This window comes from Tasmannia lanceolata, unplaced genomic scaffold (assembly GCF_043159265.1).
Source record: "Tasmannia lanceolata isolate RefF3 unplaced genomic scaffold, GAP_Taslan_0.1 ptg000023l, whole genome shotgun sequence".
NCBI lineage: Eukaryota > Viridiplantae > Streptophyta > Magnoliopsida > Canellales > Winteraceae > Tasmannia > Tasmannia lanceolata.
This window is the reverse complement of record NW_027518700.1, coordinates 14,280,823-14,302,623: the sequence shown is the minus strand read 5'-3', so window position 1 is coordinate 14,302,623 and position 21,801 is coordinate 14,280,823. Positions and strand designations below refer to the sequence as shown.

At 38.6% G+C, this 21,801-nt stretch overlaps 1 protein-coding gene across 1 annotated transcript in view; it reads left to right on the top strand.

The window, feature by feature from the left end:
- Window positions 1–4,471: 4,471 nt before the first annotated feature.
- The window catches only part of LOC143856135 (V-type proton ATPase catalytic subunit A-like), a 33,200-nt gene continuing 15,870 nt past the window's right edge, over window positions 4,472–21,801 (top strand). The window contains exons 1-7 of the mRNA XM_077366220.1: window positions 4,472–4,787; window positions 6,341–6,467; window positions 6,836–6,891; window positions 6,979–7,035; window positions 7,344–7,455; window positions 13,281–13,318; window positions 13,447–13,548. Coding sequence (XP_077222335.1) covers window positions 4,713–4,787; window positions 6,341–6,467; window positions 6,836–6,891; window positions 6,979–7,035; window positions 7,344–7,455; window positions 13,281–13,318; window positions 13,447–13,548 — 567 coding nt within the window. The 5' untranslated portion in view covers window positions 4,472–4,712. The remainder of the gene's footprint in view (window positions 4,788–6,340; window positions 6,468–6,835; window positions 6,892–6,978; window positions 7,036–7,343; window positions 7,456–13,280; window positions 13,319–13,446; window positions 13,549–21,801) is intronic.

Here is a 21,801-nt window from a genome sequence, read left to right as displayed (position 1 = left end):
TCCTATAATAAAATACATGATTTGGTATATGACTAGCCTTTTTCAAGATTATGTCAATAATTTTATCACCATTTAAGAATCTATGGAAACATAATCTTAACCTTTCATTTTCATTATGAATATGGGTTATTTGATTTAGAAAATCATTAGTGTCATCTTCATAAGATTTGGAAGAGCTTGCCACATTATGAAATTGTACTAACTGGCAAGATTTCTCATCCAAAATACCCTTAAGGGTTTTAATCTCAAGTTTAAAATTTTCAATTTGTGCTTGAGATTTAGATATGGAAGAAGATGACTCATTTTTTAAAACATCAAGTTCATTTTCTAATTTTGACATAGATTTTTTAAGAACTTTTTTTTTGAAATTTGAGAATGCAAGGTAATGCACAATTCATCATAAGATATGTTTCCACTATCACTACTTGATGAATTACAAGAGGGGTTAGAATTTACCTCATCTTCATGGGTGAGTGTCCTTAAGCAAAGATCATCCTTATTAGCTTCCCCTTCACTTGAGCTTTTTCCAAAGTGCTAGAAGCATCCCAAGCGGCTACAAGACCCTTGTTCTTCTTCCAATCCTTCTTCTTTCATTTGTACTTCGAGGAAGATGAGTTGAAAAGAGGGCACTCCGGTCTTTTGTGTCTCGTCTTCTTACAATTATAGCATCTTATACCACCCTCAACTTCACTTTCTTCTTTCTTCTTCTTTTTATCCTTTTGTGCTTCTTTCTCCATAAGCTTTTGAATTTTCTCAAAGCTTCTTCTTCATCACTATCTACCTCACTTGAGGAAGATGAGTCCGCTTTCACCTTGAGTGCTAAGGATCTACTCTCTTTTTCTTTCTCTTTTGGCTTCTTCTCCTCTTGTCGGCTAGTGAGGAGCATCTCATGAGTGATAAGAGATCCTACAAGCTCCTCCATAGTTAGTGTCTTGAGATCATTTGATTCTTGTATGGCGGTGACCTTTGGATCCCAATGTGGAGGAAGTAACCTAAGCAACTTACCCACAAGCTCATCAGTAGGATAAGATTTACCAAGATTAGCTAATTCATTTGATATTTTAGAAAATCAGGTATACATTTCGGAAATACTTTCATTTTGACCCATTCTAAACATTTCATATTTGCTCTTTAACAAGTTTATTTTGGAATCCTTGACTTGTGATGTTCCCTCATGGGTAACGGCAAGAGTATCCCAAATAACCTTGGCGGAATAAAAAAGAGCTACTCTATTAAACTCCTCCGTAGATAAGGCACAAAACAAAGAGTTTATAGCTTTGTAATTTAAATTTGCATGCCTTTTCTCTACAACATTCCATTCTTCAAATGGTTTGGAAGGCAAAGTGTATCCATTTTCAACAATATGCCAAAGCTCCACATCTATAAAGAGAAGATAGATGCACATCCTTGTCTTCCAATGTCCATAGTTGGACCCATCAAAGAAAGGAGGTCTAGTTGTGGAATGGCCTTCCAGAAGTCCTGTTCCATTTATATTTGTCATTTCACAATTAGAAAGTTGCCAATGATCTTATGATCTTTCCCTTGTTAAAATTTAAAAAAAAATTACCAAAGATTTTAAGAAAAGAAAATCTTTTAAGAGCCAAGGCTCTGATACCAAGTGAAATTCCAATGGTAGGCCCGAGTACTATTCTAATGGCAACTTATGAGGAGGAAAAATTAGGTTTCTAATAAGTTTTAAGCTTTTGAAAACACTAACACAATTTTGAAGATTTAGGAGATCAAAAAGGCAATTAAGCATACAAGTTAAATCCTAAGTGCAATGCAAATCTAAAGCAAGAGATAAGAGAGAGTGCACCCGAGATTTATAGTGGTTCGGTCATCAAAACGCGAGGCCTACTCCACTCCACCAACCAAACCCGTTGATGGCTTCACTATGTTGATATTCTTAACTTCGGTGAAGATCGGTGCCAATTACAATTCCAATTGCATTTAACCTTGGTGGCAATCCTCACCACGGAGAGTGGCCTTCCCTTCTCCGAACACTCGCCCGAATACAATCGTTTGAATAAGAAAGAAAGAACAAAAAATCCCTCACAAGGGTTTACAAGGTTTGTAGAAGATGTACAAATTTGAGCCTAATGATCCAAATCGTAATTCTAGAGGATGAGAGGCATAAACAAGCTTGATTCACTCTTAGGATGTTCAAATAGAGTTTTTGAGTGTTAGGATTCATCATTGGGAAGTTTAGAATACCCATATATATAGAAAAACTCAAATATGACCGTTTGGGGGCATAGTCGTAATTCTGGCAAAGTTCCCCAACGGATATATTTTTTCCCGTTATAGTGTTCTCGGAGTTCCGAGAGATTTTCTCCGAGTTCCGAGAAATTCTGGGAGAGAACTTTCTCTCGGAGTTCCGGGAATTGAAACAGAAGATGGAAAATATTACTGGACCAAATCTTGGAGCTCCGAGAAATTCTCTCGGAGTTCCGAGAAGCCTATTTCCAGCAGATTTTCAATTCTTGCTTCTTATTTGTTTTGGGCTTCCAAATATTCACCAAGTGGGATTGTTATGAGGGTTCCAAATTGTTAGAACACCACAAGGACAACCACTTAAGCATTTAGGGTGTGTGGTAAGCTAGGAATGAATCAATACAAACTAAAAAAAGACTTAAAATGGTCTTCACTTGCAATGCTTCAAGTCTTCTAGAGTCTTGGATTTCCAACGACTTTGGCCTTCCGAATGTGGTCAAATGAGTGCTTCTTGGCCTCAATCCATGCAATCTTGTCTTAACACAATCATGATCTGCAACTTAGACATTCAAACACATTAGTGATATAAAATCACTTGTGTATTGGAATCATCAAAAGAAGATGGGAATGCCAAGGTGGGAAACATTGGGCTTACAGATAAGAAAAGATACACTCCCACACACAAACTTGATTCGAACCAAATGGATTTGGGTTCCAAAATTCCCCACTCAACTCATTATTTAAAATTAATATATGGGGTTGTGCTTCAATTGCTATATCATATGAATTCTATCTAGATACTATTTCAATAGTGCATTCAATGTATCTAAATCACTTGTGCTTTAATAACATATCATTTTATAATCAAGCATTGATACATATCATTATTTATGTATTTAATAGAATGTATCCTTGCTTGTTGAGCTTCATGATTACATCATATGTATCTCATAGTTTATGTAGAAAACAAGAAACTACTTTTCTAGACTATGCTTGGTCTTTATTGAAAATCTTTTAGTAAAATCAATGTAAGTGCAAAAACACACTCATATGCACTTAGCATCCACAACTAGAAGAGCTAACAAGTCAAACATTGCTAGACATAGATCAACATGTATCATACTGTGTATCTAGCAAATTCATCTAGAGCATCCACAAAGAACTCCATTGAAAACATGTCCATTCACCCATTTGAGCTTAAATGATAGTAAAATAGTAATGAATTTTTAGGAGTCCTCACATTGTCTTGGGATTGAGTTTACACGTTCATTAGAATCCCATGAAGGTGAGAAAATAGGAGAAAATCGATTTGTCCACAAAATTCCTTGAAAAATATTAAGAAATTGAAAACATGAGTGTGGCAGTTGACCGAGGCTCGGAGAGCGACCGCTGAAGGCAATCTGGACAAAAATAAAAAGGAAAACAGATTTGTCGCGGCGGACGACCGCTGATGGTCGCGAGTGAAAAATAAAAATAGACAGTAGCATCACGGAGGGCGACCGCGATAGCCCTGTCGACCGCGACGATCGAAAACTGCTTTTATAGATGGTTTTGAACGGGGTAGACTTTAATTGAACAGTGCTTTGCTGTTTTGAAAAGAAACAGCGAGGTCTGACAAGACTGAAACTGAGATAATCTGGTTTGACGAATGATTGAGGGATTAACTGAAATACAGGTGTGACAATCCAAGAGGGGAGTGAATTGGTCAATTAGAAATTTTAGGTGTAATTAAGAGAGATTAAAAATTAATCCGTTTAATTAAGCACTAATTAATCTAACCCTTGTTCAAATAGGCATATCAATAAAATCTAGGGTTTAGACTTTCTAATCATGCACATTTAGCTAACCCTTGTTCAAATAGATATTAAAATGCAATTTAGGGTTTAATAGACATTTAACTTAAGTTCATTCACTAACCCTTGTTCAATTAAAGCATATAAACATAAGTAAGGTTAGATATTACCAATCACCACACATGCGAGAGAGAGAGAAGAGCAAGCATCCACAAGGTAGCAGATTTATAGTGGTTCGGTCACAACTTGACCTACTCCACTCTTTCAAGTTTACCTCATTGGGATCTCAACTAAAATGATGAAACCGTACACCCGACTCCTTCATCTCCAAAGAGAATAAACCATTTTTTACTTCAAATAATCAAATCACATTAAAAGGGGAGCGCATTATCCTAAAGTGGGGGCGAAAAACAAGAAATCAGACAAAAGAAGAAAAATCTCGTTATAAAAAGGCTCCTCAAGAGCGCTTTCTACCTTGCGCCCATTTTCCTCTCTCTACCCTTCAGATTTTATACTTCTTTCAATCAAAATAAACCATAGATTTTATATATCGTTGAACGATTTCTTTAAAAACCTAAAAATTTCACCCTATTTCTTTGCATTTCTCCGTTTCATCAGTTTAGATCTTCAAATTCAGTTTTTTTGTTGTTGTCTCGATTAGATCTATATCTGATCTTCATCTCGCTCAATTGATCTCTCTACAAAATGCCTTCCTATGGAGATCGAATGACAACATTTGAGGATTCAGAGAAGGAGAGCGAGTACGGATATGTCCGTAAGGTATATTTTTTTAAACACTTTTGTTGAATTTTTAGGTTTTGGTAAATCGAATTTGATGAAATTCACTGATTTGGCTATTTCTTTTTGCTGTCTATCGATCGGATTGATCGATTTTGTTTTTTTAAGCAAGTTGTAAATGTGATCTTTATTGATTTTTTTTAATGATTGCGAGAAAGATTTGAGTTAGGTTTTTTTTTTTTTTTACAATTTTCGAGTGTTATAGTATTTAATCAAGTAGTAAATGTGATTTGTATTGATTTTTTTAATCATTGCGAGAAAGATTTGAGTTAGGTTTTTTTTTTTTTTTTTTATGATTTTTGAGTGTTAAGTAGCTTATTCTTCCTGTTTTTTTTAAATGATTGCATGAAGAATTGAGTTAGGCTTTTTTAAATTTTTTGAGTGTTTAGTAGCTTATTCTTCCATTTTTTTTAATGATTGTGAGAAAGATTTGAGTTAGATTTTTTACGATTTTCGAGTGTTGTAGTAGCTTATTCTTTCGTTTTTTTAATGATTGCGCGCATAATTTAGTTAGGTTTTTTTACATTTTTTGAGTGTTTAGTAGCTTATTCTTCCATTTCTTTTATGATTGCAAGAAAGATTTGAGTTAGATTTCTTACGATTTTCAAGTGTTATAGTTGTTTATGCTTCTGTTTTTTTTTTAATAATTGCGCGAAGAATTGAGTTAGGTTTTTTACGTTTTTTTGAGTGTTTAGTAGCTTATTCTTCCTTTTTTTATAATGATTGCGAGAAAGATTTGAGTTAGATTTTTTACATTTTTCGAGTGTTATTGTAGCTTATTCTTCCGTTTTTTTTAATGATTGCGCGAAGAATTGAGTTAGGTTTTTTACATTTTTTAAGTGTTTAGTCGCTTATTCTTCCATTTTTTATGATTGCGAGAAAGATTTGAGTTAGATTTTTTTTATGAGTGTTATAGTAGCTTATTCTTCTATTTGCTACTCTTGTGATCTCCATTTCTGTTTCTATTTGTAAATTCAAGTTGAATACAGCTTAATTTGTGTGTAGAAATGGATAATTTATGATGCATGTATTGGCATGCTTTATGCATGATTTTTTGAAGACATCTGAGGGAGTGTTTCAGTAGGAAGGCTTATTTTTTCAAATAAAATGACTAGAACTACTACCTATGCAATTACTGAATGCAGTCAGATTTTACTATATAGTTATATTCTACTTTCTGTTTTGAGCTTCATATACATCCATTTGTGGTTTCATACTGAAAAAGTTAAGGTGGTTTATTATCTATGAGTATGAGCAGGAATTTAAAAGCAATGCCTTTTTGTATGTGTATTGGTTAAGAACACCTGGAATCTATCAACATGAATTCATAGGTAGTTATATTACTATCACGATCTGTTTTCTCCCCAGCATTTCTGATTTCGAATATTATAGTGAAAACTAATTGGTATTCTTGTATTGAACTTTGGGATCGAGTTCTAGCATTCCTTAGTTTATTAAATTTCTCATTTAGTTAATAGCTATTAACGTTCCTTAGTATTAGTTTTTTATTTGTAAATGTATGTTTCCTGGTACAGGTATCCGGGCCAGTTGTTGTGGCAGATGGAATGGGTGGTGCTGCTATGTATGAGCTTGTTCGTGTTGGTCACGACAACCTTATTGGAGAAATTATTCGGCTGGAAGGAGACTCTGCCACGATCCAAGGTATCTGACATTTGTGTTCCCTGCTAATGACTTTTTTTGAAAGGTAACAATTTTGTTCCAAGAGTTGAAAGGTAACCATTTGTGTTCCCTGCTGATGATCTGTGCCTCGTTTTATATTATCCAATCCCTATCTTGAGTTATTATTCTTTTATGAATCTTTTGGTGCTCTCAAGTCTTTCTTTAATCTTAATATCAGTTCTCTTTTACCTTTTGATGTTTTTTTTTCTAGCCTTGTTTTTTGAAACTGTTATCTGGTCAAAAGAGAGGGGGGGTTGGGGTGGAATCAAGCCTTGCTTCATTAAATTCTTTTGGCAGTTTTTACTGAGTTGAAATCTGAGAATCTTAAATTTAATGCAATTGCCTTTCAGTTTATGAAGAAACTGCTGGATTAATGGTAAACGATCCTGTTCTACGTACAAGAAAGGTACCTTTGATTGGTTTTCTCTGCCTTTGTTAGAGGTTGATTGTATTAGGAGTTTCATTTACTAGTTGTGCATTCTTGTTGTTGCAGCCTCTTTCTGTGGAGCTAGGACCTGGAATTTTGGGCAACATTTTCGATGGCATTCAGGTTTACTTAAATTCAAAATGCTAGGAATTTCATTCTCTTGAATCATACTGTTCCACATGATTTGGTTTGAATAACAGTTCTGTTTAAGTCCCTGTTAACTATTGAAAATACTGTAGCTATCTGGCTTGTCAACTGGAAAGTTTTTAATGTCTATTATATGTATGTGTTTTCATTCATTCATATGATCTCTTATTGTTTGGTACTTCCGCTTTGTAAGTATTAGATGTCCTAGTGTCTTTGCTTTATGCATTTCTTACAATTTTTCTCTTTGTTTGCGTGATGACCACTTTCCTTTTCTTTTAATGCAGAGACCCCTGAAAACTATTGCTATAAGATCTGGTGATGTTTATATTCCTCGTGGTGTTTCTGTCCCTGCCCTCGACAAAGATGTATTGTGGGAGTTCCAACCTAAGAAATTAGGTAAGGCCATTAAAGTTCTTGGAATTTTATTGTAATATGTCTTCTATTTTCAGTTCTCACTTAAGATAAGGATGGCTATATTAGTAGTGGCCACTGGTCCTTTTTTTTTTTTTGAAAAGTCAGTAGTGAGTGGCTACTATTTGTTATTGATCTTAGTTGGTAATTCCATTGTAATGGGTGTTTCATTTTGTCCACCGGAATGGAACATACCATTGTTTTATTCGTTCCAGTGTTCTATTTCGGAAAAGGCGCTACAACCAGTATGTTTTAAGCAGTTATAAAATTTTAAAATTAAAAAATAAGTAACATTTAAAAAAATAAAAAAACCATTACATCAACGAAATTTAACAAAAAGACATTTTTTACTTAAAACATCTACCGAATGAAATAGGCTCTTGATAACCCTACTTAACATCAAATTCAGTGCCAAATATCAATAAAACCCACCATCATATAAAATGCCAACTATAAATATTTCAAATATAAATTAATTTTCAAAAAAAAAAATTTCAAATATAAATCAAGTTTGAAATTGTTCAAATCTCTCATATCATCTCTTATCTTCTATGGGTTTTTGTAAGCCGGATCATCATCATACTCAATTGATTGGTACCCCTCCTCATCAACACAAAAACTCCACCGACTACAGTATCCACATTGATGTCCTCTTCCTCGTCCGTGGCAACAAGAGGTTGTTCCACTTATTGCCTGAATCCTCCGTGGTGAAAACAATAAGAACATCCTCTGCTGTCCAATCCATCATGACATTAAGACTGTCTAGGCTGATGGGGTGGTGAAAACAGCAAGAAAATGCTCTATTGTCCAGTACATCATGACATCAAGGTTTTTTAGGTTGATGGGGTCGCTAGTGGTTGGTGTCTTTCTCAATAAATTTCTATTAAAAATATTAAAAATTGTAATTTGTTTAACTTAATGTGTGTGCCTTGATAAGTGAGAACATTAATAAAAAACATTATAGCTCTGTCGAAACTTCAAGTTGTACATTTCAAAATAAATAAATAAATTATAAGTTGTATTAGACAAATGCCAGATCTTTAAATCATTAGTGTTCCAACCTGTTCATCTTTGCTGAGTGGATGTGCTTGGAAGTTCTCTAATTCCTTTTGTATCGTATCACACTGCTAAATATCCTAGTTGCAAAGCTTTGCAATTCTATAATGTCCTTATCAAGCTATGTTTACCATGCAACTATAGTGATAAAATTCTCACGGGCAGCAGTGCATCACTAAATTTTCAAATGAAATGAATGTCAAAACATTAAAAAAATTACTTTACCTAGAATCAGCTTGCTTTGGTTGTGGATTGCCATAATTATGCCGAAGTAACCTAAGACTTTGTGATATTCCTCAACCCGAGCAATGTTGATATCATGCATACTTTCACCAAGTATCAATTAAAGATGATCCTCTGGAAGGTCCTGAATCCATTTTGGACGAGCGGTTAATGTAAAATGCAAGATACGGAAAAAATCCTAAATAAATGCAAAGAAAATCCTTAGGGTATGTTTGGTTGTGCGGGAGTGACTAGAAAAGTAGTGGAACAAGAAGTCAAAAGGGAGGGGACAAGCATTTTGATTTGTCTGGAATTACCTCAGAGAATAGTGCAAGTAGTGTTTGTTTGCATAGCATATACTCGGAGAGTAGGAGAATAAATAGGGGGTGTCATTACTAATATAGGGAGAGAGAGAGAGAGAGAGAGAGAGAGAGAGAGAGTCATAAGGAGGGGACAAGGAATCCATGTCAGCAGACAAGCAAGGAATCCATGTCAGCATATAAGCAATTATTACATGGGAAGCATCCAAGGGAGTCAAAGGGGTGTCCAATGCTATTTTGGCTACCAAACGTGAAATGGCATTCCAAATCCAAGCCAAATTCTGATGGCTGGCAAGCTTTTGTGCCACCAAACACACCCTTAAATAGTGTACCTCTTTCAAGTCACCTCTTTGATGGGAGTAAAGAACCCTCCCCTTGGTGTACTGCGATGTACTAAGAGATTGCACAAGAAAATAGTAAAAAAAAAAAAAAACTTGGTCTTTAAGCTTTAGTTGGATTTTAAAGAAATGGGTTTGCAAGTGTGTAAAAATGAGGAGCTTAATTTTTTAAACACTCCCATTCGCATGGGAGGGTTAAAAGAACAATCATAAAATGGTCACTAAAGGAGGGTAAAGTTGGTAAACGAAGAAAAATCCCCACAAAAATAAGGTTTGGAATTTTTGTAGAAAATTTTACAGTTTTTTTTAATGGAGTGTTCGGCATTGTTTCTTTCGGAACGATTGAAACAAAAGTCAACACAAGTAAACACACTGAAACTGGACCCAACATAATGAAATCCTAAATGGTACGGTTCATTTTGTTCTTTGTTCAGTTTCGTGAAATGGTACGAAATGTCTGTCCATTCTGGACTAGAAGAAACGAAATGGAATTAATAATTCTGTTAATATATGTTCCGCTCCTAGATGGGCTGCTTGCCCCAGGGTTCTGGAAGCTACATTTTGACGGTTCCTGTTGGGGGAATCCGGTCCTTGTGGGAGTTGGTGGTCTTCATTGCAACTAGGAGGGCGTTATGTGTTAAACTTACTCGAGGCCAATTGGAGTTTGTGACTTCAATGAAGTAGAGGTACATACTTTGCTCAGAGAGATTCATTTTACTGACCATGAGTTGTTGGGCTCGCTTACTTTGAAGGGGATTCTCTCAACGTGGTTCAGTGGGTTAGAGACGGTGTCCCTTATCCTTGGAGATTTGGTAATTTTAGTGAGAAAATTTTGTATGTTGTTGAGGTCTCCATGACACGGTTTTGAAAATCGGAATCGAATCGGAGCAAAACTAAGAGCACCAAAGAAGGCTCAACGTTAGATGGAAGCATGAGTCTTCTTTGCTGAACCAAAGATGCAATTCAAATAAAGGGGAAAAACATGATGAATAGTCCCAAATCCCTAACAAATCTAACGGGATCCTTGTTTTAATAAATGCTACAATAGCGATGGGGAGAATGGTCGGAGGATTGGCAATGTTGTAACTGCTCCTATCACAATTTTAGATGGAGGAAAAGGTGTAGAATATGTTCGCGGGATAAGCTAGCTCTAGCTTTCCCCCATCATCAAGCCGGGATACGGAAATCATTCAACAATAGGTTTCCCTTGAAAACAAAGAAGGATCCTGATGGGTGGCTGTGCTCTCCGTGTAAATATGTTAACTTTATATGGAGAGATAATGTCGATGGTGCCTACGGACTGAACACCCATCCAAATGGGTTGCCCGTGATAGTTTAAAGTTGGATCTGTCGGAAAAAGGGGAGGCGGATACTTGTTGGCCAGATTCAGGAACAGTTTCTTCTCATAAAGATAGTGGAGTCTGGCCTTCTCCATCTCAGGCAAGGAAGTGTTTACTCGCATGGACTCCCTAAAAGCTTGTCTAATAGGAAAAACAAATGGTAAACTCCAATCCTTGAAGGCCCTTTGGTCCTGGGCACAAAAGGATTGGGACTTCCCTTCTCTGCCTTGCCGTTGTACTCTTGCGGAGGACTCAGTTCTTTTTATGTTTGAATCCGAATCCCAAGTATCTAAAATCCTCGGCATGGGATCTAAAGCCCTTGGAAATCAACTAATTTCTCTCCCACCATGGGATAAAGACTTTATTCAAGGGGAGGAAACTCTCTGGGTCAATTTTTATGGTATTCCTTTACATGTTTGGGTTGTCTCAACAGTGGAAGCCCTAGGAAGTTTATTTGAAAAGTCCTGGAAACCAAAATGGAAGGTAAGAATAAGCATTGCATGAGCTTTGAATCAGCCACAATTTTGGCCCCTCGGTGGCATTTCAATGGCTCATGTGTCAATAATGGCGATTCTCAACCCTTTAATTCTTCGGGTCTTGCTGCTCCGTGTGCTTCTCTGCTGGGAGGGGACTTATCGCCGATTGGGGTCTCCGGGCCGGTTGCGGATGAGCCTCCTGTGGATTCAAATTTCAAATTTTCAAAAGGCGTCTACAACGGCTCTAAAAAAATCCACGTGAATCCAGTATTGATGTGTTTGGGTCAGAGGAGCAAAAACCTAGACTATGTTGCCCCTAGGAAAAAAGTTTCTCGAACGGATCTTTCTGGGGTTTTGGAAAAGGAAATCGCATCTCGATCTTCCCCACGATTCAGGGGCAGGCCCTTAGGAGCTGAAGGTGAGTGCTTGTCGATCTCCCTTCTCCAAAGCTTCCTTGATGAGCTTGGAAAATGTTCGTATTAATTTTTGAGGGTAACAAAGATAGTTCGGGCTAGGGCGATGAAGTTGCAGTCATGGATCTTCAATGTAATTTACATTTGCGAGAATGCTTGCAAGATACTGATTAATGGCCGGCGAGACCAAAAGTTAACATGGAGAGTCCATGCTTTTTCGCCCCTGTTTAATTCTCTTGAATTTATCGGTTGAGGATGGGTTTAGGAGGGTTTGGAATTCTTGGAAAGGCTGGGTGGTGGTGGTGGCTATTCGTAGCTAGGTTTTGAAGAATTCTCGGACTTTCATGCTCAGGGATATAATCCTGATTCTTATTTGTTGACTCTATGTAATGTATGTAGGGACTTCTGGTCCCCACTGTAAGCTTCATAGATTCAATAAAATTGTCATCTTTCAAAAAAAAAGAATTGGAATCGAATCATAAATCGGGTCGTAAATCGTAAGATTTTTTTCCGATTTATATTAAAAATAAGATAATATTAAAAAATAAAAAAAAGGTAAAAAAATAAAAATAAAATGAGTAATTATCTATTTTTCATTCAAAAACTTTAAATTAAATATAAAATTGTATGATTATTAAACCAAAGTACGAACTATATTCATCATACAATAAAGCATCATATAATTTATCACAATAGTAAACATAGCACATACTCAATTCTATAGTCTTCATCATACAATTAATCATCATTCAAACAAGTGTGAACGGTAGATAAAGCATATTGAAATGATTTCCATATTGAAATCACAATCAGTTCTCAAAATCCAAAACAAACAAAATCTAAATGATTGAAACATGGGAAAAAACAAACAGGGGCTAAATCATTTAATAGATTTCCATATTAAGGCCTTGCTTGTGTTGGATTAAGTAACCATCAAATGTCCCTGTTTGTTTTAAATCTTGAGGACGAATTGTGAGTCCAATCAGTTCTCAGAATACATAACAAATAGGACCTAAGTCATTGTTGAAACAGGAAAAAAAACTTGTAACAGGAAAAAACATGCGACTAGTATTGGTAAGTAGTAGGAAGGATGTAGAGAAGGAAAGAAGAGAAAAGGAAGAAGGAGTAGAATAGAATTAGGGTTTTCTTTACTTGTTTTTAGGTTATAAGTTGGGGTCTTGGGACTTGAGGTAAAAGGTTTATATACGATTTATTTCTAATCTTAAAGGGCCCACCATAGGAAAATGAGTAAAAAAAAACGAATCGTAAAAATCATGCGATTTTTAGGGAAAACGATTCTTCCTTATGGTTTGAATCGTTCAACCCTCGATTTGATTTGAATCGTACAATTCAAATAATGAATCACTCAATTTTAATAACTATGGTTTTCAATATGTCTTTCGTTTGGCCAATGGGAGGCAGATCATTTGGCTCGATTTGGAGTTGAGAGAGCATCTCTTCTGAATTCCGTTTATCTTCCCCCTTGATGTATGTTGTTTTTTTTTTTCTAATGTTTATTTTGAACTTTTGATCAGCTCATTCATGGAGGCTTCCTCCATTCTTTTTAATTTATTCATCACCGTTAAACAAAATATGTTTCTGATTCATTTCAAAACTATTGTTCTTTCTTTTAAACTCATTGCAGGTGAGGGAGATCTTCTTACTGGTGGAGACTTATATGCTGTAAGTTTAGTGGAATAAGCTTCTTTTGTTGGCACTGTAAAACTTTCTTATGAAAAATATGGTTTATTACATATGTACCTGTTCTGCGTTGCATAATTAATCCCTCTTTGGGTCACTTTGCAATGCAGACTGTCTTCGAGAACAGCTTGGTGCAGCACCGTGTTGCACTTCCTCCTGGTTCTATGGGGAAAATCACTTATGTTGCCCCAGCTGGTCAATACAGCCTAAAGGTTTGTGTGTTTAGTGGTTTTACAACTGTAATGGCCATTGTATCTACTGTATTGTGGGCTTGCAAATAGCATCAGAGTTGGGTTTTCTTGTTCATAGGTTTTCCTGAAGTGTGTTGGTTCTTCTATTATTTGATTTAGGGTATGTTTTTATGATTTTACAAGTTCTAATTTAAGTAGAGGAAATTGGAACTTCCTTTAAAGAAAAAGTAAATGAAGCTGGAAATTAGGTTTATAAAAGCAGAATTTATTGCCAACTGTGCAAGCCAAAAACCTGGGACGACTCTGAGTTTGTAGACCTTTGCCAAATTTTTGTGATTTTTTTCTTAGAGGGAGTAGTCTCTATTGGAACTTGCACAATTATTGTGCGCTTACCCTCTGCCACCATTTTGACTCGACTGAGTTGAATTTTGTCTGTTAATGTTTTAAAATTTGTACTCCACTAATTTGGGTTTGTCATGTTTCTTTGTGTGTTAGTTGGGCATTGAACATGGGTGTTGATTCCTGATATGGATGTTGGTGTATTTTAAACCTTTAATGCGAGTTAATTTTTTTTGAAAGATGACTTTATTGAATAACCAAAACAGGAAGGGGAACAAGATGTCACCCTAACCTGCAATTACAAAGCCCAAAGGCTTACAAGATAGAATATAAAAGCATTCCACTCCATTATTCCCCAGTGTCTCTTGCCAAAAAATAGACACCGAGTCCCTAAAGACGCCTTCCTTAGCCAATTCTTCTGCCAATTCATTTGCAGGACGCCTTCTGTTCTATAACATGCTTGACAATCCCCACCAAATCTTTAATTTCTGAAATAAGATGTCGAATCCGCCACGGTCCTTTCGAGCCAGAAGATGCCCAAGTTATAGTGTTTGATGAATCACCCTCAGCGATAAATGGATCCCTTTTATTTGAGGCAAACCACTTGAGTCCGAAGAGTAGTGCCCTTACTTCTGCCTCGTTAGCATTGCAAATTCCCACCGGTCCCGAGTATGACATTAATATTGTCCCTCCCGAGTATGACATTAATATTGTCCTGCCTGAGTTCCGAACCACACCACCGATCCCCGCTCTTCCTGGGTTGCCAATTGAGTTCCCATCAAAGTTTAGCTTCAGCCATCCATCGGGTGGTGGCTTCCATTTGGGGGTCACCATTTCTTTCATTTTCCTCTCCCAAATGATTTCATTCCAATTTCTTAGTATCTCCCCAGTTCCATAGTGGATATGTTCTCTTTGCTTTGATCCAAGAAATTATCTCAATCTTGGTTTGAAGTGAGACCCAAGCCGCTGTCCTATCCTTTTCTTCGAAGATCCTCCTATTTCTTTTCTTCCAAATATTCCATATTACCGCAACTGGTAGTAGTTTCCATAGTTCTTGTCCCGTATTCCCGAAGATTCCACCTCGCCAATTTAGTAATACCGGTCGGATACCTTTTTGAAATACCCATGAGATGCCAAACGAACGCAAAAAAATTGTCCAAATGTATCTTGCAAAAGGACATTGTAGCAGTAGATGATTTAAATTCTCCTCCGCTTGCTTACAAAGAACGCACCGACTTGCCAGTTGAAAATGCCTCTTTTTTAATCTTTCACAAGTGTTTATGCTCTTAAAAACCATTGTTCAAGCAAAAACCACCACTCTTGGTGGCACGCGAGACTTCTATATAATTGCCCTTCGCTTGCCTTTTCTTTTTCCGTTGTTGAGGACATTGAAGGAGGACCTCACCGAGAAACAGCCATCCGGATCAGGGACCCATATTCTATCATCTGGTACAAAGGCAGGGCAATAAGTGGCGTTTAAAGTTTCAAGCAAAGTAGTGAAACACGCGATTTCCTGGTCTTTGAGATTCCTTCTCAATATAATGTTTCAGAATCCCCGCCCTTGATTGATGCAAGTGAGCGTTCGCGGAAGCTTTGGTATAAGAAGGCAAGAAGTGGAGCACTTGGAAGCTCGGGTACAAGGTAAAGATTTGTTGTTAAATTAAGGGGAGGTTCGAAGTTGGGGTTTTAGGAATGAGGTTCAAGATGGTTCCAAGAGTTGGGGTCAAAGTGGTTAATCCATTGATGGGTTGATTGGATTGGGTGAAGAATATCAAGAAAAGAATTCAAGTTGGGTTTGAGTAGCTATAAAGAATGGAATGGGTAATGGTGAGGAGGTTAACAAATCAAGGGTATGTTCAGTTGTGATTAAGGATGGGTTTGCTGTGGGAGTTTCGAAGGCTGTTATGGGCTGAAGTAGGGCGTGAGTGGACTGTTAGAAGATGGGAACAATACTAAGGCTATATGATTCTGGATGGCTTGGGAGCAGGGTGCTTATTTGCAAGATGGCCAGCAACAACGCACAGTTGGGTGAGTAATTGTGTGGCTGATAACTGGGGGCTGAAGTAGGAGTTTTTTTGTAGGTCCAAAGGGGCTGAGGTTAATGGGAAGAATAGAGTTTCGGGTGGTTGTTTTGGGTGTAGAAGATGGGGAGGCTGTTAGGGGTGTTGGGGTCTCGGATGGTATGGGAAATAAAGAGTTTGCTAGTGGCGTTGAATTGTTTTCCACTAGTCGTAAATCATGTGCCACAAGCTGCTACAATGGAGATTGGTAGAACTGATCAAGGGGATGATCAGTTAAGAAAATAGCATAAGTTTGCATGAAACAAGCAATGGTGAAAAGAGAAGAAACACAAACAGAATCGTTCAAAATCCTGAGATTTGCAATCTTCAAAGAGACAAAACCACATACACATTGATAGAAAACGAATCAATTGATTTACTTGTCCAAGGCTTCCTCATTTCATTTCTTCATGTCCTTATATAGAGTTGCATCCTTACAATCTCATTAAAAGCAAGTAAAATAAAAAAAGGCCAATTAGGCAACGCTTAAAGTCTAGCATGGGTGACCGTTACAAAGCTTTTGAAAAATAAAACTAGCTACACCAACTTGACATATTGGCACCTCTTCCCTATGATTTGTAGCAGCAAGACCTTTAATTATCAAATCCTTTGAAAGGAGAAATAAAGTACCTAATTTAGCACCCATGATATTAGCATTGTGCATCACGGTTACAATTCTTTTTCCCCCATCATAGCTAAGTCAACATGCCAATCCCAAGTAATATCCTTGTTGGCATATTGGAGATATCAATAGTCAACTTTCAAGCCCAACCCTTTTGAACGTTTTTTTCTTTTGCCACTTTTATTATCTCCATAATTCCAACTAGCTCCCTAAAATGCAAAAAGTCCTAAACTACCCTTATTTAATTGAAGATGGACAATTATGTACACCCATTTCGAGTGCGCATTTGACGAAGCCGTTCGGACCGTCGGATGGACTTAGGATGATTAAGTCTTTGATGCACTTCCTCGGCCATGGATTCCGCTACATCATCTTCGGGAGATGCCCCTGCATAGCTCTCTCCTTCTTGGTATGAACTTGGCCTTGAGTTCTCTCCATCGTCATCATAGAATGGAAAAATGTGGCTAACATTGAAGAGGTTGTCAATCAACCAACCTTCTGGAAGAAGTACTCGGTTAGCATTGTTTCCAACTTTGGTGAGGATTTCAGAGGCGAATTTCTTACTTTGGAGCTTGTTATAATGGCCGGTGGGGAATCTCTCTGGTGGTACATACACCCATACTTTGTCTCTAACTTCAAAAGTGACATCCTTCCGCTTCAAATCTGCTTTGTCTTTGTATTCGGCGTTGTTTTTCGTCAAGTTGGCCCTCACCTGGGAATGAATTTGTTGCAAACTTTCCCATAGTTCCTCCACCTTCTTGGGAGCTTTTATGGCTGTAGTAGGTAGTGGGAGTAATTCTAATGGGCCTTTAGGATTTTTTCCGAAAACAACTTGGAAAGGTGTGAAACCGGTGCTTCGGTTCTTGGAGCTATTGAACTCGAATTCGATCTTTAGCAAGACAAGGTCACAATTCCCAAAACTTTTTACTGTGGTCCTCAACGTGTTCCCAAGAGAGCGATTAACTACCTCCGTTTGTCCGTCACTTTGAGGCTACGGACTAGAGAATTTCAAAGTAGTGCCAAGCCGATTCCATAAACACCTCCAAAAATGACTTATGAACTTCGAGTCACGATCCGAGACTATGGAATGTGGAAGACCATGATAACGGACCACCTCTTTGAAGAATAGGTCAGCAACTCTTGTGGCGTCAAGAGTCGTTTTGCATGGTATGAAGTGAGCCATCTTTGAAAAGAGATCAACGACAACACAGATGCTATCCCATCCCCTAGGTGTCTTGGGTAGTCCCAACACAAAATCCATGGATATATCCACCCAAGGGGCTGCACGAATAGGTAGGGGTTGATATAATTCGGCATTTGAAGTGTGGCCCTTGCTACTTTGGCATTTCCAACACTGTTTCTCAAACCGGTCAACATCTGTGTCCATGGCCGGCCCATAAAAACTTTCCTTCAAGGCCGCTAGAGTCTTATCCTTACCAAAGTGTCCCGCGTCATGAGTTTCCTTCAATACCTTCAAGCGCAATGAAGTGTCCGGTAGGTAGCCATCAAGCAACAAATAATCCATTCTCTTCCCACTTTCAACTTCCTCAATAAGTGTGCTTAAATGTTGGTCTCCTTTCAACTCTTCTTTTCACATTTCGAACCCTAGGACTTGAATCTACAATACGTTCAAGAGAGTGTGTCTCCGGCTCAGAGCATCAGCAACTTTATTATGAACTCCGGCCTTGTGTTTAAGAAAGTGAACTCTTGGAGATATTTCACCCACTTTGCATGCCTTGGGGGTGATTTTTGCTGCATATTGAGGTACTTGAGGGCTTCATGATCGGAAAATAGGATGAATTCTCGTTGCACCAAGTAGTGCCTCCAATGGTGCAACGTCCTTACAATAGCATATAACTCTAGGTCATATGTACTGTAATTCTTCCGTGCTCCATCAATTTTCTCGCTGGAATATCCCACAAGCCTTTTTTCTTGGCTAAGAACGGCACCGATCCCAACCTTGCTTGCGTCACACTCCAACTGAAGTAATAGATCGAAGTTGGGCAGCGCAAGTATCGGGGCTGTGGTCAAGGCTCTGTCAATGGTTTCAAAACTTTCTTGGGCGTCCTTAGACCACTTAAAATCCCCCTTCTTTAAGCAATCTGTCACTGGCGCCATGAGGGTACTAAACCCTCTAATGAATCGATGGTAGAAACTCTCCAATCCATGAAATGCTCTAACTTCCCTGATGGTCCTTGGAGTCGGCCACTCCACAATGGCTTGGATTTTGGATTCATCAGGTTTTAGACCTTCATTGGAAACCTCATAGCCCAAGAATATCAGATTATTAGTGCGAAACTCACACTTCTTTGCGTTGGCGAACAGATGGTGTCTTCTTAATGCGTCAAACACTTGTTGCAAGTGTTGCGAATGGCTATGGACATCCTTGTTGTACACCTATATGTCATCGAAATACACTGCTACAAATACTCCTATAAAGGGTCTAAGTACCTCATTCATGACTCTCTTGAAGGTACTGGGGGCGTTTGTCAAACCGAATGGCATAACCAGCCATTCAAACAAACCTTCTCGCATCTTAAACACTGTTTTCCATTCATCGCCGGGTCTGACTCTAATATGATGATATCCACTCTTCAAATCAACTTTGGAGAATATATTTGCACCACTCAGCTGATCTAACATGTCATCCAATCGTGGGATTGGAAAGCGGTACTTGACGGTGATGCGATTGATGGCCCAACTATCTATGCACATTCGCCACGTCCCATCTTTCTTTGGCACTAGGAGAACAGGAACAACACATGGACTGGTGCTTTCTCTAATGAATCCCTTTTCAAGTAACTCCTCCACTTGACGTCGCAATTCCTCGTTCTCGTTGGGGCTGATCTGATAGTGTGGGCGATTGGGCAAAATTGAACCTGGTTGCAACTCGATTTCATGTTGTATCTCGTGTAGAGGCGGTAGTGCATGAGGAAGGTCTTCTGGAAATAGGTCAGAAAATTCCTCAATGAGAGGCTTGACAATTGGTGGAGCCTCCTTTACTTCACATATCAGCCCTCTAGCTATTAGAGACAACACAATGTCATTGGCACCATCTTGGAGTTCACCTTCCATCTCATGGCGGGATAAAGAGAGTATGCCCCTGTTCTTTTCATCTTTTGGATTTCCTTCCTTGACCTTGTCTCCCTTGGATGGCATCAAAATAAACTTCCTTTTGTTGATGTAGAATGTATACGTGTTTGAGAACCCATCATGAATAGCCTTCCGGTCATTTTGCAACGGTCGGCCCAAAGAAGATGACAAGCGTCCATTACCACAACATCACCATACTTCATCTTTATATACATTTCCAACAGAAAAGGAGACCAAACAGTGAGTGGAGACCTTTACCTCATTTGTATTGTTGAGCCATGCCAACTTATACGGATGAGGATGAGGAACTTCTTGCAAGCCTAGGCAGTGGACTGCATCACTTGCCACGACATTCTCGCAACTCCTCGAGTCTATAATGACTTTGCAAAGCATCCCATTGATGGTACAGCAGGTGGAGAAGATGTTATGTCGCAGCCATTCTTCCTCCTTAAACTTCGGAGTCAAGTAAAGTCTACGGGAAACCAAGTTTTGGCCTATCTCATCCTCTTCTAGGACATAGGTCTCTTCTGTGTCATCAAAAGTCTTATGCTCTTGATGCCCCTCATCTTCTTCTTCCGGAGTCATATCTTCATGGATGTACATTTGTTGTTTCTGTTTTGGACAATCCCGAAGGTAATATCCAAGATTTCCACACCCATGGCAATGCACCGGAGGTCTAGGTGCTGAAATTTGGCCTTGGGCACTTTGCATTGCCCTTTGAGAGCGCGTTACTGGGCGGTTTGGATACGTGGCAGCAGCTTGGACCGTTTGTTGAGGCTTGGAAGGAGTGAAGGATAAAGAAGCACCTGGTGCCATAGGTCGGGAAGGCGCTTTATAGCCATTTGTTTGCGAACCGGCCCTAAGCGGTGTCCTTTGAGATTCCTCCACCAATTTTGCTTTGGAAAACACCACTGACACCGACGTAAATTCCTGCACTCCCAGCGTCGGTGCTTCAAGGCTTGCCACCAACCGGCTACCCTTCCTTCAAATCGAAGTGCCACTAGTGGTACTTGTTTGTTGGTGGGCACCTCTTGAATTCGAATAGTTCTTCGACTATGTTGATCCAATCTAGGACCTCTTCGGCTTCCATTCCTCCATAAAATTCCGGAATTTCAAGCTTGATGCCGGATTCCCATCGTCAGTCCTCGTGCGACTGCGCATTCGGCCTTGTAGCTGCCCTCCTTGGCAATCTTGCTTCCAAATCGACCGACTCCCCTTCTTGGAAATCTTCCTCTGTTCTTGTCCGCAGGCTATTCGGCTGTAACATTATCCTTTCCACCTTTTGATTCAAGCTACGGATCTCGGCAAGTAGATCATCTTGTTTTTTTGTCCTTGAACTAGGAGTTCAAGTAACTGAGCAGTATCAACAGTCCCCATGGTCATTTCAGGTACGGCTTCCGTGGTTTGAAGTGATACACCCAATGAACTGATCCACAGGATTAGCAAAGTTGAGTAACTTCGCAGCGTGGCTCTGATACCACTTTGATGTAAGTGAGCGTTCGCGGAAGCTTTGGTATAAGAAGGTGAGAAGTGGAGCACTTGGAAGCTCGGGTACAAGGTAAAGATTTGTTGTTAAATTAAGGGGAGATTCGAAGTTGGGGTTTTAGGAATGAGGTTCAAGATGGTTCTAAGAGTTGGGATCAAAGTGGTTAATCCATTGATGGGTTGATTGGATTGGGTGAAGAATATCAAGAAAAGAATTCAAGTTGGGTTTGAGTAGCTATAAAGAATGGAATGGGTAATGGTTAGGAGGTTAACAAATCAAGGGTATGTTCAGTTGTGATTAAGGATGGGTTTGCTGTGGGAGTTTCGAAGGCTGTTATGGGCTGAAGTAGGGCGTGAGTGGACTGTTAGAAGATGGGAACAATACTAAGGCTATATGATTCTGGATGGCTTGGGAGCAGGGTGCTTATTTGCAAGATGGCCAGCAACAACGCACAGTTGGGTGAGTAATTGTGTGGCTGATAACTGGGGGCTGAAGTAGGAGTTTTTTTGTAGGTCCAAAGGGGCTGAGGTTAATGGGAAGAATAGAGTTTCGGGTGGTTGTTTTGGGTATAGAAGATGGGGAGGCTGTTAGGGGTGTTGGGGTCTCGGATGGTATGGGAAATAAGGAGTTTGCTAGTTGCATTGAATTGTTTTCCACTAGTGGTAAATCATGTG